Source organism: Salmo trutta, chromosome 26 (genome assembly GCF_901001165.1).
Source record: "Salmo trutta chromosome 26, fSalTru1.1, whole genome shotgun sequence".
Lineage (NCBI taxonomy): Eukaryota > Metazoa > Chordata > Actinopteri > Salmoniformes > Salmonidae > Salmo > Salmo trutta.
In genome coordinates this window covers 37,250,604-37,268,658 of record NC_042982.1, presented here as the reverse complement: position 1 = coordinate 37,268,658, position 18,055 = coordinate 37,250,604, and the positions used below count along the sequence as shown (strand labels likewise).

General features: G+C 48.4%; 1 protein-coding gene across 3 annotated transcripts in view; it reads left to right on the top strand.

Annotated features, from left to right (window-relative positions):
• arhgef17 (Rho guanine nucleotide exchange factor (GEF) 17) overlaps positions 1-18,055 on the top strand; it is a 104,046-nt gene that overhangs the window by 69,426 nt on the left and 16,565 nt on the right. For all 3 annotated transcript variants that reach the window (XM_029715885.1, XM_029715884.1, XM_029715883.1), the window contains 2 exons: positions 12,314-12,391; positions 16,820-17,002. In XM_029715885.1, the coding sequence (XP_029571745.1) occupies positions 12,314-12,391; positions 16,820-17,002 (261 nt within the window). The remainder of the gene's footprint in view (positions 1-12,313; positions 12,392-16,819; positions 17,003-18,055) is intronic.

Genomic DNA, 18,055 nt, shown 5'->3' with positions numbered 1-18,055 from the left:
CAAACTCCAAGCGGGTTGTCATGTGCCTTTTACTGAGGAGTGGCTTCCGTCTGGCCACTCTACCATAAAGGCATAATTGGTGAGGTGCTGCAGAGATCGTTGTCCTTCTGGAAGGTTGGAACTCTGGAGCTCTGTCAGAGTTACCATCGGGTTATTGGTCACCTCCCTGACCATGGCTATTCTCCGATTGCTCCGTTTGGCTGGGTGGCCAGCTCTAGGACAAGTTTTGGTGGTTCCAAACTTCTTCTATTTAAGAATGATGGAGGCCACTGTGTTCTTGGGGACCTTCAATGCTGCAGAAATGTCCTTGTTTTTTTCTCTGACATGCACAGTCAACTGTGGGACCTTATATAGACAGATGTGTGCCTTTCCAAATCATGTCCAATCAATTGAATTTACCACAGGTGGACTCCAATGAAGTTGTAGAAATGGAAACAGGATGCACCTGAGCTCTATTTCCAGTCTCATAGCAAAGGGTCTGAATACTTATGCAAATAAGGTATTTCTGTTTATTTTTAATACATTTGCAAAAATGTCTAAATACCTGTTTTTGCTTTGTCACTTTGGGGTATTGTGTGTAGTTTCATGAAAATCTTTAATTGAATCAAACGTAACAAAATGTGGAAAAAGTCAAGGGGTCTGAATACTTTCCAAATGCACTGTATATATGATGGTTTGGTTTCATATCTAACCTAGCTAGCTATATATGATGGTTAGATTTTCGGTTGAAACCCCCCCTGCTCCTTAGCAACAGGCATACAGCTAGACTTACCCTGCTCCTTAGCAACATGCATCAAACTAAACTTCCCCTGCTCCTTAGCAACAGGCATACAGCTGGACTTACCCCTGCTCCTTAGCAACAGGCATACAGCTGGACTACCCCTGCTCCTTAGCAACAGGCATACAGCTGGACTTTCCCCTGCTCCTTAGCAACAGGCATACAGCTGGACTACTCCTGCTCCTTAGCAACAGGCATACAGCTGGACTTTCCCCTGCTCCTTAGCAACAGGCACACAGCTGGACTTTCCCCCCTGCTCCTTAGCAACAGGCATACAGCTGGACTTCTCCTGCTCCTTAGCAACAGGCACACAACTAGACTTTTCCCCCTGCTCCTTAGCAACAGGCACACAGCTGGACTTTCCCCCCTGCTCCTTAGCAACAGGCGTACAGCTGGACTTCCCCTGTTCCTTAGTATCTCTTTCCTCAGATGGGTTTTAGTCCTCTCTCTGTCTCTCTCTCAGTAACCCTCCTCCTCTGCCTAGTGTCCCTGTGCTTTTTCTATCTTCTCATTCTTTCTTTGTTCCTCTCTTGTCCTTTCAATGTCCTGTAACTGAAGTTTGAAGGTGACAGAAAATAGATGTTCCTCCATGTGTTGTTTTGGTGGCTGACCTGAGAATGGACCTGTAGCATTAGGAAATACAGCCACATTGGTGCTGTTTGACATCCAATTGAAACGTGTGTGTGTGTGTGTGTGTGTGTGTGTGTGTGTGTGTGTGTGTGTGTGTGTGTGTGTGTGTGTGTGTGTGTGTGTGTGTGTGACCTGTGTAGCTACACGTGAACAGTTGATCATCTGTAACGACCGACTAGTCAAGTATTGATCCCTTGCTGGCTACGTCACAGTTACATAACCCTGTTGAGAGGCTGAAGCTCCAGAGGCCTGTATGTGAAGCAGGGGACCACAGTGGAGGCCTAGCCCCCCTCTTAGGGCCCTGTCTCTGGGCAATGACAGGACGGCGGAGGGCAAGCCCTGGGGGTCCCCCAGCACTAGGGGTGAAGAGGGTTGGAGATGGATGGAGAGGGAAAGATTGATCAATGGAGAGAGAGATTAAATAATTGAGAGGGAGAGATTTATGGATGAGTGGATGGAAAGCGAGTGGGATGGAGAATGGAGAGGGATGGAGAAAGATGGATGGATGAGAGAGAGAGAGGGATGGATTGATGGAGACTAAAGAGGGGATGGATGAGAGAGTTGGAGAGTGAGGGGATGATGGAGACTGGAGAGGGGATGGATGGAGAGAGATGGAGAGTGGGGATGGATGAGACTGGAGAGGGGATGGATGAGAGAGAGATGGAGAGTGGGGATGATGGAGACTGGAGAGGGGATGGATGAGAGAGAGAGAGGGGATGGATGGATGAGAGAGAGATGGAGAGTGGGGATGATGGAGACTGGAGAGGGGATGATGGAGACTGGAGAGGGGATGGATGGATGAGAGAGGGGATGGATGGATGGATGAGAGAGAGATGGAGAGTGAGGGGATGGATGGAGACTGGAGAGGGGATGGATGAGAGAGAGAGGGGATGGATCTGGTTTCACTTGGCGTCGGAAGTATAAGGGGGGTTGGGTAATGTTGCTGTTACTAGAGAGAGCGGTTGTTATGGACTACTGTCGCCAGGGAGAGGGGGGATGACGACAGAGGATTTCTCTCTTTCTGTCTCATTTATTTCTAACTTTTTTGTTTGTTTTACTCTCTGCTGTCTCTTTTCTGCCTTGGCATCCTTCCTGTCTCGCTGCTCCTCTTTCTTTCTCCTCTCTCTGCTCCTCTCTTTCTCATCTCGCTGCTCCTCTCTTTCTCATCTTTCTCCTCTCTCTGCTCCTCTCTTTCTCATCTCGCTGCTCCTCTCTTTCTCATCTTTCTCCTCTCTCTGCTCCTCTCTTTCTCATCTCGCTGCTCCTCTCTTTCTCATCTTTCTCCTCTCTCTGCTCCTCTCTTTCTCATCTCGCTGCTCCTCTCTTTCTCATCTTTCTCCTCTCTCTGCTCCTCTCTCTTTCTCCTCTCTCTGCTCCTCTCTCTTTCTCCTCTCTCTGCTCCTCTCTCTTTCTCATCTCTCTTTCTCAAGTGCAACCAGCCTGGAACATTCCAGATGAGACGCCTGTTCTCTAGTTTGTGAAGCAATTAGGAGAGTAGATCTGATTGGTTAACACTGAGATGGGAGGTGGCTCAGATTGATTGACAGGTGTGGGCTGCTGTGGGACAGAGCTGTTCTGTCTTGGCAGGACTTAGTTTAGGGTTGTGTGTGTGTGTGAGTGAGTAATGGTAATATTTGGTAAACGTTCTGAGCAGTGAGTTGAGCGACCAAGGTTCAGTAGAGGCCCCCTGCGGTCTGCTTTGACATGGGGGGGAGACACACACACACACACACACACACACACACACACACACACACACACACACACACACACACACACACAGTCCCCTTTCCCCTCTAAGACTCACAATAACAGACAGACTAAAGCTTCTGAGCCAATCAAAGCCATCAGAGGGAGCAGGGCTTAGGCCTCTCAGCCAATCAAAACCATCCTAGTCCCACAAGCTAAAACCTTGCCTTTGAACTGAAGGCCAGCAGCCATATTGGGTTGTTAGTATATTATGTGTGTTTGTATACGCGTGCAGATGTTTTTTATCCAATCCATGTCACCAGGTAACATGGAGAGGTCAATGAATAATGATCACATCCACCTTCTGCTCTCCATCTTGCATTTATCTGTTGTGGCTTTTAAAGTCCTTCATTGAAGCAATAACAAAGCGGATGACCATCCATGATATCATTTTACTCCAACGTTTGTAAACAAAGTTTCTATTTTGTGTTCTGATGGGGTACGACAGTTGAAATAAGCTCATGAAGCATTTCTAAGTTATATGCTTCATATATGCTTATATGTTTAGTCAATGGGTATAATTCATTTATACGTCCAGAAATGGATGTAGCAACTAATGGTTCTAGCTTTAAACTCGGTTACCATGGCAATCCTGTGACAAAAATGAAAACAACATTCTGGCCATCATTCCCCCACGTTCCGCTGTGGTCGTGTGTGTGGAATCCAATTAAGGCAGCTGGAACCTATAAGAGCAAAGTTCATTGTTTCAGGAAGATCCCTCTTGTTTTACCACACACACACACACACACACACACACACACACACACACACACACACACACACACACAGCCTCTTCACACATATAATCTCACTAAGCTTTAGACTGCAGGGAGTTTCCTCATCCTCCTGTAACGTTCCTTATCTCTGCCATACTGAAAGAAACAGGGTCAAAGGTGACTCTGTCTGCAGTGGACCTTTCACAAACCCACAATGTAGCTCACTGTTCTCAATACCAGAAACGTTTGGGTGTGTCATTCTACGTGCATCAGCCAGTGTGTGTGTGTGTGTGTGTGTGTGTGTGTGTGTGTGACAGTGTCACGACTTCTGCTGAAGTCGATGCCCATCCTTGTTCGGGCGGTGCTCGGCGGTCGACGTCACCGGTCTTCTAGCCATCATTGATCCATTTTTCATTTTCCATTGGTTTTGTCTTGTCTTCCTACACACCTGGTTCCAATCCCATTCATTACATGTTGTGTATTCACCCCTCTGTTTCCCCTCATGTCCTTGTCAGAGATTGTTTGTTGTTATGCTCGTGATATTCGATTGGTGAGCGACGGGTTCTTGTGCCCACGTTTATTTTATTATGTACTTTGGTTTTGGAGGTTTTGTTTTACGTTATTAAACTACTCCATTTATACTAAGTTTGATTCTCCAGCGCCTGACTTCCCTGCCACCTACACACACGGCATGACACACAGCCGAGAACATCCTTCAGCTTTGCTTCCATTTTCTGTTGATCGCTCTGCAACGGCTAGCAACAGCTGAGTTCAGCTGGACCTGCGCAAGCAAAGGAAGATTGCTCAATAACAAAAACCACCAGAACGGCTTACCAAGAAAAACTTCCAAAAGGACTAATTCAAGGTACAAAGGAGTTGGAACACTCAACAATAAAGGCAGAGATTGATTTCTTATTGCTCACTTGAATCCATTGTACAGGATGTGAACAGGTGACGGACGTTTCTACGTCAAGCTGACGTCTTCCTCAGAGTGACCTGAGCATTCCACATAGTTCCTATTTATAGACTAGTGGCTCATTGAGACACAACAATGTTTCAACATTTTATAATATGTTTCAAGGTAAATGGTAAATTATAGCACAAAATAATGAGAGAAAGAGTGTGTCTCATTAATCAGTAGGCCATGACAAAATATATATAGGTGATATTTGGGTTTCTGTGAATCTGGAGATGCAGAGACCCAAAAAATCAAGGCAACAACATTATAGAAACGAGGACAGTGAAAAAACATTGTTTAGCCCCACAGTATCAAAGGAGTACTGTCAGAATGCCTCTGTTTTAGTCTACGTACGATGTCACTTCCTCTTGGTGAAATTTGAACGTGTTCTATGCCTACAAAGAGCAGGGAGGAAGGTCAGACATGGTTGGCTCGTTGAGTTTGACCAATACAAGCAGCAGCCCAACAGATGCAGTAAGCGTCTATAGTAAATAAACTCAGCAGAAACAGAAACGTCCTCTCACTGTCAACTGCGTTTATTTTCAGCAAACTTAACATATGTAAATATTTGTATAAACATAAGATTCAACAACTGAACAAGTTCCACAGACATGTGACTAACAGAAATGGAATAATGTGTCCCTGAACAAAGGGGGGTCAAAATCAAAAGTAAGTCAGTATCTGGTGTGGCCACCAGCTGCATTAAGTACTGCAGTGCATCTCCTCCTCATGGACTGCACCAGATTTGCCAGTTCTTGCTGTGAGATGTTACCCCACTCTTCCACCAAGGTACCTGCAAGTTCCCGGACATTTCTGGGGGGAATGGCCCTAGCCCTCACCCTCCGATCCAACAGGTCCCAGAAGTGCTCAAGTGGATTGAGATCCGGGCTCTTCGCTGGCCATGGCAGAACACTGACATTGCTGTCTTGCAAGAAATCACGCACAGAATGAGCAGTATGGTTGGTGGCATTGTCATGCTGGAGGGTTATGTCAGGATGAGATTGCAGGAAGGGTACCACATGAGGGATGAGGATGTCTTCCCTGTAACGCACAGCATTGAGAGAGCCTGCAATGACAACAAGCTCAGTCCGATGATGCTGTGACACACTGCCCCAGACCATGACGGACCCTCCACCTCCAAATCCATCCCGCTCCAGAGTACAGGCCTCGGTGTAACGCTCATTCCTTCGACGATAAACGCAAATCCGACCATCACCCAGGGTGAGACAAAACCGCGACTTGTCAGTGAAGAGCACTTTTTGCCAGTCCTGTCTGGTCCAGCGACAGTGGGTTTGTGCCCATAGCCCTGGCCACATCTGCAGTCCTCATGCCTCCTTGCAGCATGCCTAAGGCACGTTCACGCAGATGAGCAGGGACCCTGGGCATCTTTCTTTTGATTTTTTTCAGAGTCAGTAGAAAGGCCTCTTTAGTGTCCTAAGTTTCATAACTGTGACCTTATTTACCTACCGTCTGTAAGTTGTTAGTGTCTTAACGACCGTTCCACAGGTGCATGTTCATTAATTGTTTATGGTTCATTGAACAAGCATGGGAAACAGTGTTTGAACCCTTTACAATGAAGATCTGTGAAGTTATTTCTATTTTTACGAATTATCTTTGAAAGACAGGGTCCTGAAAAAGGGACGTTTCTTTTTTTGCTGAGTTTAGTATATGACATTTGTGGTGCTACAATTAACGAAGCTTTGGCTTTTGTATTCTTGACCTGTTCTCGGGTGATAAAGAACTTTAGTATTGGTCGTATTGTCGCATTCTACACGGTGGCCACACTTGTAACTGCCATTGGACTGCCTGGGAGGCAAGATTGCGCGCACTGCGAAAACAAATGGAGGGGAAAATGTTGTGAACTCTGGTAGATTTGAATCACTTATGAGGATGTTCCAATATAATGGATTTGACGTGACCGGCACATGGGCTGTAGTCCGTGGAAAAAAAACACAAAAGTGGGGGCGTTTTGTCCTGGTTTGTATTAGTGCCCGTGGGTAGGCTTTGACGTTCAGTCTCTCTAGCACGAGTATAGGCCTGTTCAATGACACTCTTATCATACCCGCGTGGCAGGAACCTGGTGCGCATATCAGTAGCTTTGCACTCTAAATCTGTCTGGACTACAGTTAGGTCAGAGTCTTAGGGACTGGCCCACCAGTATGTCCTGCTTAAGGTATATCTGGTGGTTACTGTAGTTAGGTCAGAGTCTTAGGGACTGACCCACCAGTATGGCCTGCTTAAGGTATACCTGGTGGTTACTGTAGTTAGGTCAGAGTCTTAGGGACTGGCCCACCAGTATGTCCTGCTTAAGGTATACCTGGTGGTTACTGTAGTTAGGTCAGAGTCTTAGGGACTGACCCACCAGTATGGCCTGCTTAAGGTATACCTGGTGGTTACTGTAGTTAGGTCAGAGTCTTAGGGACTGGCCCACCAGTATGTCCTGCTTAAGGTATACCTGGTGGTTACTGTAGTTAGGTCAGAGTCTTAGGGACTGACCCACCAGTATGGCCTGCTTAAGGTATACCTGGTGGTTACTGTAGTTAGGTCAGAGTCTTAGGAACTGACCCACCAGTATGTCCTGCTTAAGGTATACCTGGTGGTTACTGTCTGCACCTAAAAGTCTATTCCTACTCTGTGGATTGCGGAACATGGTAGACTCCAACTTGTTTATTTTATTTTTGTGGATTGTAAGATCCAAAAAGTCAATTTTTTCCTGACTTCTCTCTGCTGTGAATTTGAGATTGGGGTAAGAGAAGTTAATATGTGAAATGAACTCGGAGTGGAGAGCATCAGTAACGTTCCATACCAGGATGTCCTCAAAGTATCTTTTCTGGAAATATGGGTTTTTCTTGATGTCATAAATGAAGGTCTCCTCCCATTATCCCATCAATACATTTGCATAGTTAGGAGCGAATGTAGCTCCCATCGCTGTACACCAAATCTGTTTGTAGAAACTGCCTGCAGATGGGAAGTCATTTGATGAGGGCTTTTTCAGTGAGAGACAGAATAAATTGAGGCCTGTGTCATGCGGGATATTAGTGTAGAGAGACTGAACGTCAAGCGTAACTAAGATGCTTTCAGTGTCACATCTATAGTTCTTTATTGTCTTAAGCACGCCCCTGGTATCTCCTAAAAAAGTCTGGCAAGGCTAGCACACATTTAGAGGTGAAGAAATCAACACACTGGGAAAGGGTTCAATAGGGCTACTGTTAACTGACACTATGGGATGTAAAGGAGGTTTATCCATACTTTGATATATTTTGGGTTAGCCATAATAAACAGCCTGGGTGTGACGTAGTCTTCGTTTCCGTTATCAATGAAGCTAGCTATATCATGTTTTTGTCTGGGAACTAGAACTAAACATCGGAGAGTTGAGCATAGACCTCACTATAATTTTCTCCCTGCTTAATACCATAATACCCTTATCAGCATTTATCACAATATCAAATCAAACTTTGTCACATGTGCCGAATACAACAAGTGTAGACCTTACCGTGAAATGCTTACTTACAGTTGAAGTCGGAAGTTTACATACACCTTAGCCAAATACATTTAAACTCAGTTTTTCACAATTCCTGACATTTAATCCGAGTAAAAATTCCCTGTCTTAGGTCAGTTAGGATCACCACTTTATTTTAAGAATGTGAAATGTCAGAATAATAGTAGAGAGAATGATTTATTTAATCTTTGATTTCTTTCATCACATTCCCAGTGGGTCAGAAGTTTACATACACTCCATTAGTATTTGGTAGCATTACCTTTAAATTGTTTAACTTGGGTCAAATGTTTCGGGTAGCCTTCCACAAGCTTCCCACAATAAGTTGGGTGAATGTTGGGCCATTCCTCCTGACAGAGCTGGTGTAACTGACTCAGGTTTGTAGGCCTCCTTGCTCGCACACGCTTTTTCAGTTCTGCCCACAAATTTTCTATGGGATTGAGGTCAGGGCTTTATGATGGCCACTCCAATCCCTTGACTTTGTTGTCCTTTTGCCATTTTGCCACAACTTTGGAAGTATGCTTGGGGTCATTGTCCATTTGGAAGACCCATTTGCGACCAAGCTATAACTTCCTGACTAATGTCTTGAGATGTTGCTTCAATATGTCCACATAATTTTCTTTCCTCATGATGCCATCTATTTTGTGAAGTGCACCAGTCCCTCCTGCAGCAAAGCACCCCCACAACATGATGCTGCCACCCCCGTGCTTCACGGTTGGGATGGTGTTCTTCGGCTTGCAAGCCTCCCCCTTTTTCCTCCAAACATAACGATGGTCATTATGGCCAAACAGTTCTATTTTTGTTTAATCAGACTAGAGGACATTTCTCCAAAAAGTACGAACTTTGTCCCCATGTGCAGTTGCAAACCGTAGTCTGGCTTTTTTATGGCGGTTTTGGAGCAGTGGCTTCTTCTATTCTGAGCGGCCTTTCAGGTTATGTCGATATAGGACTCGTTTTACTGTGGATATAGATACTTTAGTAGCTGTTTCCTCCAGCATCTTCACAAGGTCCTTTGCTGTTGTTCTGGGGTTGATTTGCACTTTTCGCACCAAAGTACGTTCATCTCTAGGAGACAGAACGTGTCTCCTTCCTGAGCGGTATGACGGCTGCGTGGTCCCATGGTGTTTATACTTGCGCACTATTGTTTGTACAGATGAACGTGATACCTTCAGGCATTTGGAAATTTCTCCCAAGGATGAACCAGACTTAGGGAAGTCTACAATTTTTTTTCTGAGGTCTTGGCTGATTTCTTTTGATTTTCCCATGATGTCAAGCAAAGAGGCACTGAGTTTGAAGGTAGGCCTTGAAATACATCCACAGGTACACCTCCAATTGACTCAAATTATGTCTATTAGCCTATTAGAAGCTTCTAAAGCCATGACATCATTTTCTGGAATTTTCCAAGCTGTTTAAAGGCACAGTCAACTTAGTGTATGTAAACTTCTGACCCACTGGAATTGTGATACAGTGAATTATAAGTGAAATAATCTGTCTGCAAACAATTGTTGGAAAAATTACTTGTGTCATGCACAAAGTAGATGTCCTAACCAACTTTCCAAAACTGTAGTTTGTTAACAAGAAATTTGTGGAGTGGTTGAAAAACGCGTTTTATTGACTCCAAACTAAGTCTATGTAAACTTCCGACTTCAACTGTACAAGACCTTAACCAACAGTACAGTTCAAGAAGATATACAATATCTGGATTGTCTTTCAATTCCTTCAACGCGTTTTGTTAATCGTTACTGAGATTATCTGCTTGTTTAGGGGTATTGCGGGCTAATTTAGCAAAATCATGTTCTATCAGCCTACTGTAGGTGAGAACAGAAGGACTCACATTAACGTAAGGCACAAAACTCGACTTCTTTTTGAATGTCCTTTTAGTTCTCTCACATTTCCGATGCATTATAGTTTCTAAAAATTGCATTGCCATTACACGATGGTTGCCCAGTAGCCCAGAATAAATTATTTAAATGTAATTAACGAACACATTTGAATATGTCAACTCTAAATGTAAAAGGGTCCATCCTATTGGAAGGAGAGAAGGGAGAGTCCTTTACCCAGTACTGACACTTGGGCATCAGTGAAAGGCCCTGGATAAATGTTGATTACCCAGAGATCTTGTTGCAGTTTCAACTGGACGACCTCAGGTGGGCTGGGGGTTCACTTCCTGTTCATACTATGTCAGCTTGACATGACGAAACTGATTTCATTTTAGACTATATCAAGATGACATGAAAGCGTGCGTGTGTATCCCACGTTAATGGACTTGACAGTCACCAGATGTCCGCTCTCTCTCGCTCTCTCGCTCTCGCTCTCGCTCTCTCTTTCGCTCTCTCTCTCTCCCCCTCTCAAATCAAATCTATTTATTTGGTCTGCATAAACAGTTTTGCAGATGTTATCGCAGGTGCAGCGACATGCTTATGTTTCTAGCTCCAACAACGCAGTAATATCTAGCAAAGCCATCTCTCTCTCTTTCTCTCTCTGTCTCTCTTTCTCTCTCTCTGTCTCTCTCTGTCTCTCTCTCCCTCTCTCTTTCTCTCTCATACACAGTAAATGACTTGCTGCTATGCAGTGACGGCACTGTCACCTTCCTCAGGCTAGGGACACATGAATGCTCCCCTGCTGAGCCTTGTGGGAGATCCAGGTATAAATGTGGAATTGTGGGATGTTATTTTTGTAATGTTATTATTAGGACACGGAGCAGGAAAATATGAGCCTCCAGCTGTCTGGTATTTAGGGTAATGTTTACCAGTGTTGATGGAGTCTGGGTTGTCTGTTGCACTGGTTAATAATAGATTCACATTAGCCAATGGCGACAGCTAGTCTTCCTGGGGCCCGACAAATATTAACACAACCTGGACCTGAACCCATAAAGAGAAAGCAGATGTGACATTGGCCAGTGGGCCAGGAACAACTCCCTATGGAAAGAACCCTTGAGAGGAATCAGACCAGGTATGTCAGGCTGGGTAGAGGTGGAGATTAGAACGCATAGTTAAGCCTGTTCTAGTGTGTTCTGGAATAAAGGACCGTTTTGTTCTGGGGAAGTATATCATGTTTTATCCTCCTATATGATGTGAAGAATCAGTGGAGGCCGTCTCTACCCTATGGCTTTGATCCTGTGATTGTCTGTGTTTTAGTGAACCCTGTGACCGAGCAGTGGTCTGTGGGTCAGACACTTCTCCCCTGTGGGTTTTAGGGGCAGAGATGGAGGATGCTGCTGGTTGGCATGGCAACAATGAATAGAGGGTGTGTGTGTGAGAGAGGCAGAGTTAGTCTCGTTAGCCACCTGGGGCGGACCGGATGAGTCAGGCCAACCCAGTCTCCCTCTATCTCTCTCTCGTTCGCTCTCCCTCTATCTCTCTCTCTCTCTCCTCCCTCTCTCCCCTCCCTCTATCTCTCTCTCTCTCTCTCTCTTTGTCGACTAGACTTAATGTATTTCATTGAGTGATTCATTCATTGATAGACTAACTTCTCTGAACCAGATTTCCACTGTCTCTGTTAGTGTTGTTGCATCAGAGCCAGATGTCTCCTGGTGCGCTGCTTCACAACCTACAGGTACACAGAGAGAGAGAGAAAATAGACAGAGGTTTGGAGGAAAGGAAGATGGAGAGAACAGATCGTTAGGAATCTGAGCCTAATATTCCGTGGGTGGGTGGGTGTGTGTGTGTGTGTGTGTGTGTGTGTGTGTGTGTGTGTGTGTGTGACGGCCCAGCGTGTAGGATGTGTAGAGCGTGACTGCTGGTAGTTTGCCGTGTTAGTCGTGATAAGGCACGAGTCTCTTCTCTTCATCTATTAGCCTTTGAGCCATAAGCCTTTGACAAGCTTGTATCTTCTCTGTAGTGGACACACACACACACACTGGTGTTTTTCCCAGTGTACAGATTCCAACCTAACCATGTAAACAGGAAACCCTTATTTTGATGACAGTCGAGCCAAATTCAGTGTGTGTTATGCCGTAGCACTCACAGTGTTGTCTCCCTCTGCAGGATATGAGAAGACATGTCGTGATGACCCTCCTGGACACTGAGCAGTCTTATGTGGAGTCGCTCCGGACACTCATACAGGTAATACTATGACTCCTGCTAAAGCCCCTCTCCCTACCCAGAACCCACCCTCTCCCCACCTTCTCCACACCCAGACCCCACCCTCTCCCCACCCAGACCCTCTCCCCACCCTCTCCCCACCCTCTCCCCACCCAGACTCCACCCTCTCCCCACCCAGACTCCACCCTCTCCCCACCCAGACTCCACCCTCTCCCCACCAAGACTCCACCCTCTCCCCACCCAGACCCAAACCCTCTCCCCACCCAGACCCAAACCCTCTCCCCACCCAGACCCAAATCCTCTCCCCACCTAGATCCAAACCCTCTCCCTCTCCCCACCTAGATCCAAACCCTCACCCTCTCCCTCTCCCCACCCAGACCCAAACCCTCTCCCCACCCAGACCCAAACCCTCTCCCCACCTAGATCCAAACCCTCTCCCTCTCCCCACCTAGATCCAAACCCTCTCCCTCTCCCCACCCAGACCCAAACCCTCTCCCCACCTAGATCCAAAACCTCTCCCCACCCAGACCCGCTCCCTCTCCCCACCCAGACCCGCTCCCTCTCCCCACCCAGACCCGCTCCCTCTCCCCACCCAGACCCAAACCCTCTCCCTCTCCCCACCCAGACCCAAACCCTCTCCCCACCCAGACCCAAAACTCTCTCCCCACCCTCTCCCCACCCAGACCCAAACCCTCTCCCCACCCAGACCCAAAACTCTCTCCCCACCCAGACCCAAACCCTCTCCCCACCCAGACCCAACCCTCTCCCCACCCAGACCCAAAACTCTCTCCCCACCCAGACCCCACCCTCTCCCCACCTAGATCCAAACCCTCTACCCACCCAGACCCTCTCCCCACCCAGATCCAAAACTCTCTCCCCACCCAGACCCCACCCTCTCCCCACCCAGATCCCACCCTCTCCCCACCCAGACCCAAACCCTCCCCCACCCAGACCCCACCCTCTCCCCACCCAGACCCCACCCAGACCCAAACCCTCTCCCCACCCAGACCCCAAACTCTCTCCCCACCCAGACCCAAACCCTCTCCCCACCCAGACCCAAACCCTCTCCCCACCCAGATCCAAACCCTCTCCCCACCCAGACCCTCTCCCCACCCAGATCCAAAACTCTCTCCCCACCCAGACCCCACCCAGACCCAAACCCTCTCCCCACCCAGATCCAAACCCTCTCCCCACCCAGATCCAAAACTCTCTCCCCACCCAGACCCCACCATCTCCCCACCCAGACCCTCTCCTCACCCAGACCCTCTCCCCACCCAGACCCAAAACTCTCTCCCCACCCAGACCCCACCCTCTCCCCACCCAGATCCCACCCTCTCCCCACCCAGATCCCACCCAGACCCAAACCCTCTCCCCACCCAGACCCCACCCTCTCCCCACCCAGACCCCACCCAGACCCAAACCCTCTCCCCACCCAGATCCCACCCTCTCCCCACCCAGACCCAAATCCTCTCCCCACCCAGACCCAAACCCTCTCCCCACTCAGACCCAAAACTCTCTCCTCACCCAGACCCAGACCCAAACCCTCTCCCCACCCAGACCCAAACCCTCTCCCCACCCAGATCCAAACCCTCTCCCCACCCAGATCCAAAACCTCTCCCCACCCAGATCCAAAACCTCTCCCCACCCAGACCCAAACCCTCTCCCCACCCAGACCCAAACCCTCTCCCCACCCAGATCCAAACCCTCTCCCCACCCAGATCCAAAACCTCTCCCCACCCAAACCCTCTCCCCACCCAGACCCAACCTTCACCACACAACTCCACAACCCCACTAAACCACACCCACCTACACCCCTTGTCTATCATAGACTCCACTCTTCTCTCCCAACATTACCTCCCTACAGTTATTTATGGAAGAGTTGTTCAGCCTCTCATTCAGACAGTAAAAGCTGATAAAGAAGACGTGTGAGAGTGGAGAGGACAGTTCACAGTTGAGAGAGGGGGAAGAGAGGCTTGAGTGAGGGGGAAGAGAGGCTTGAGTGAGGGGGAAGAGAGGCTTGAGTGAGGGGGAAGAGAGGCTTGAGTGAGGGGGAAGAGAGGCTTGAGTGAGGGGGAAGAGAGGCTTGAGTGAGGGGGAAGAGAGGCTTGAGTGAGGAGAGAGAGGGGGAAGAGAGGCTTGAGAGAGGGGGAAGAGAGGCTTGAGTGAGGAGAGAGAGGGGGAAGAGAGGCTTGAGAGAGAGGGGGAAGAGAGGCTTGAGTGAGGGGGAAGAGAGGCTTGAGTGAGGGGGAAGAGAGGCTTGAATGAGGGGGAAGAGAGGCTTGAGTGAGGGGAAGAGAGGCTTGAGTGAGGAGAGAGAGGGGGAAGAGAGGCTTGAGAGAGAGGGGGAAGAGAGGCTTGAGAGAGGGGGAAGAGAGGCTTGAGTGAGGGGGAAGAGAGGCTTGAGTGAGGGGGAAGAGAGGCTTGAGAGAGGGGGAAGAGAGGCTTGAGTGAGGAGAGAGAGGGGGAAGAGAGGCTTGAGAGAGAGGGGGAAGAGAGGCTTGAGTGAGGGGGAAGAGAGGCTTGAGTGAGGGGGAAGAGAGGCTTGAATGAGGGGGAAGAGAGGCTTGAGTGAGGGGAAGAGAGGCTTGAGTGAGGAGAGAGAGGGGGAAGAGAGGCTTGAGAGAGAGGGGGAAGAGAGGCTTGAGAGAGGGGGAAGAGAGGCTTGAGTGAGGGGGAAGAGAGGCTTGAGTGAGGGGGAAGAGAGGCTTGAGTGAGGGGGAAGAGAGGCTTGAGTGAGGGGGAAGAGAGGCTTGAGTGAGGGGGAAGAGAGGCTTGAGTGAGGGGGAAGAGAGGCTTGAGTGAGGAGAGAGAGGGGGAAGAGAGGCTTGAGAGAGGGGGAAGAGAGGCTTGAGTGAGGAGAGAGAGGGGGAAGAGAGGCTTGAGAGAGAGGGGGAAGAGAGGCTTGAGTGAGGGGGAAGAGGCTTGAGTGAGGGGGAAGAGAGGCTTGAGTGAGGGGGAAGAGAGGCTTGAGTGAGGAGAGAGAGGGGGAAGAGAGGCTTGAGAGAGAGGGGGAAGAGAGGCTTGAGTGAGGGGGAAGAGAGGCTTGAGTGAGGGGGAAGAGAGGCTTGAGTGAGGGGGTAGAGAGGCTTGAGTGAGGGGGAAGAGAGGCTTGAGTGAGGGGGAAGAGAGGCTTGAGTGAGGGGGAAGAGAGGCTTGAGTGAGGGGGAAGAGAGGCTTGAGTGAGGGGGAAGAGAGGCTTGAGAGAGAGGGGGAAGAGAGGCTTGAGAGGGAGGGGGAAGAGAGGCTTGAGAGGGAGGGGGAAGAGAGGCTTGAGAGAGAGGGGGAAGAGAGGCTTGAGAGAGAGGGGGAAGAGAGGCTTGAGAGACAGGGGGAAGAGAGGCTTGAGAGAGAGTGGGAAGAGAGGCTTGGGAGAAGAGAGAGAGAGAGAGAGAGGGGGAAGAGAGGCTTGAGAGAGGCTTGGGAGAGTTGAGAGAGAGGGGGAAGAGAGGCTTGGGAGAGTTGAGAGAGAGAGAGGGGGAAGAGAGGCTTGGGAGAGTTGAGAGAGAGAGGGAGAAGAGAGGCTTGTGAGAGGAGAGAAAGGGGAAGAGATGCTTGTGAGAGGGAGAGAGAGGGTTAAGAGAGGCTTGTGAGAGGGAGAGAGAGGGTTAGGAGAGGCTTGTGAGAGGGAGAGAGAGGGGGTATGTTAAACTGCAGCCATAGTAAGCCCAGGTGCCATGTAGTCAAAACAGAATGAGAAGCGTGTGTGAGACACCATCGATTAGGAACCCTCTGAACAGACCCCAAACACACACTCACACTGTATTAATAAACAATGCACCTCGCACACACACACACATCCTACCAACTCAGGCTGTATACGCAAATCACACACACACATATCCTACCAACTCAGGCTGTATATGCAGATCACACACACACACACATCCTACCAACTCAGGCTGTATACGCAGATCCCACACATCCTACCAACTCAGGCTGTATACGCAGATCTCACACAAATACAGCATTCCAACTCCTGTTCTACACATGCGACAGCACTGCAGTGTGTGTGCATGGGTGCTTGTTTCACGGGCTCTGTGGCTTGCATGGATTTGATCACATTTCACGAGGCTGGTTTCAGGAAAATAAGGTTTAATTTTCCCAAAATAGAAACATATTGTCTCTCTCGCTCTCTCTCTACCTCCCCCCTCTCCGTCTCTCTCGCTCTCTCTCTACCTCCCCCCTCTCCCTCTCTCTCGCTCTCTCTACCTCCCCCCTCTCCCTCTCTCTCGCTCTCTCTACCTCCCCCCTCTCCCTCTCTCTCGCTCTCTCTACCTCCCCCATCTCTCTCTTGCTCTCTCTCTACCTCCCCCCATCTCTCTCTTGCTCTCTCTCTAACTCCCCCCTCTATCGCTCTCTCTCCCTCTTCTATTTCCTCTCTTCTGTCCCCTCTATTTTTCTCCTTCCCCCTCTCTCTCTCTCTCTACCTCTCTCTCTCTCTATCTGTAGGGCTATATGCGGCCTCTAAAGCAGCCAGACAGTGGATCACTAGTTGATCCCTCATTGGTGGATGAGATGTTTTATCAGATCCCAGAGATCCTGGAGCACCATGAGCACTTCCTGGAACAGGTCACCGGCTGCATCAGCCAATGGCACGACAAACAGACCGTGGGTCAGCTGCTTATCCAATCGGTAAGTACCTCCCTCCTTCCAATCACTGTGAACCATGGACAATGGAAAAACCACGGGTGAAAGTAAGTCGGTGTGGTCCGGTACCGGTAAAACATAACAATTAAAACAAAATGTCAAAAAAACTATAATACACCATTATTTACCATGACTGTATGTCATCAGCATGAAAAATCAGCGAATTGATGTGGAATCGTGTGGTGAACGCTCCATGTTGATGTGGAGTCGTGTGGTGAACGCTCCATGTTGATGTGGAGTCGTGTGGTGAACGCTCCATGTTGATGTGGAGTCGTGTGGTGAACGCTCCATGTTGATGTGGAGTCGTGTGGTGAACCCTCCATGTTGATGTGGAGTCGTGTGGTGAACGCTCCATGTTGATGTGGAGTCGTGTGGTGAACCCTCCATGTTGATGTGGAGTCGTGTGGTGAACGCTCCATGTTGATGTGGAGTCGTGTGGTGAACGCTCCATGTTGATGTGGAGTCGTGTGGTGAACGCTCCATGTTGATGTGGAGTCGTGTGGTGAACGCTCCATGTTGATGTGGAGTCGTGTGGTGAACGCTCCATGTTGATGTGGAGTCGTGTGGTGAACGCTCCATGTTGATGTGGAGTCGTGTGGTGAACGCTCCATGTTGATGTGGAGTCGTGTGGTGAACGCTCCATGTTGATGTGGAGTCGTGTGGTGAACGCTCCATGTTGATGTGGAGTCGTGTGGTGACGAATGGCCAATTCCCGAGACGCACGCAGACAGCAGGGGACACGTCAGTATAGGCTTCCAGTGTAGGCCTGATGACAATCACAGAATGTCATTACATAAATGTTCTACCTTCTGGTCATGTAGTGTACAGTGAGGGGAAAAAAGTATTTGATCCCCTGCTGATTTTGTACGTTTGCCTACTGACAAAGAAATGATCAGTCTATAATTTTAATGGTAGGTTTATTTGAACAGTGAGAGACAGAATAACAACAAAAACATCCAGAAAAACGCATGTCAAAAATGTTATAAAATGATTTGCATTTTAATGAGGGAAATAAGTATTTCCCTCATTAAATAAGAA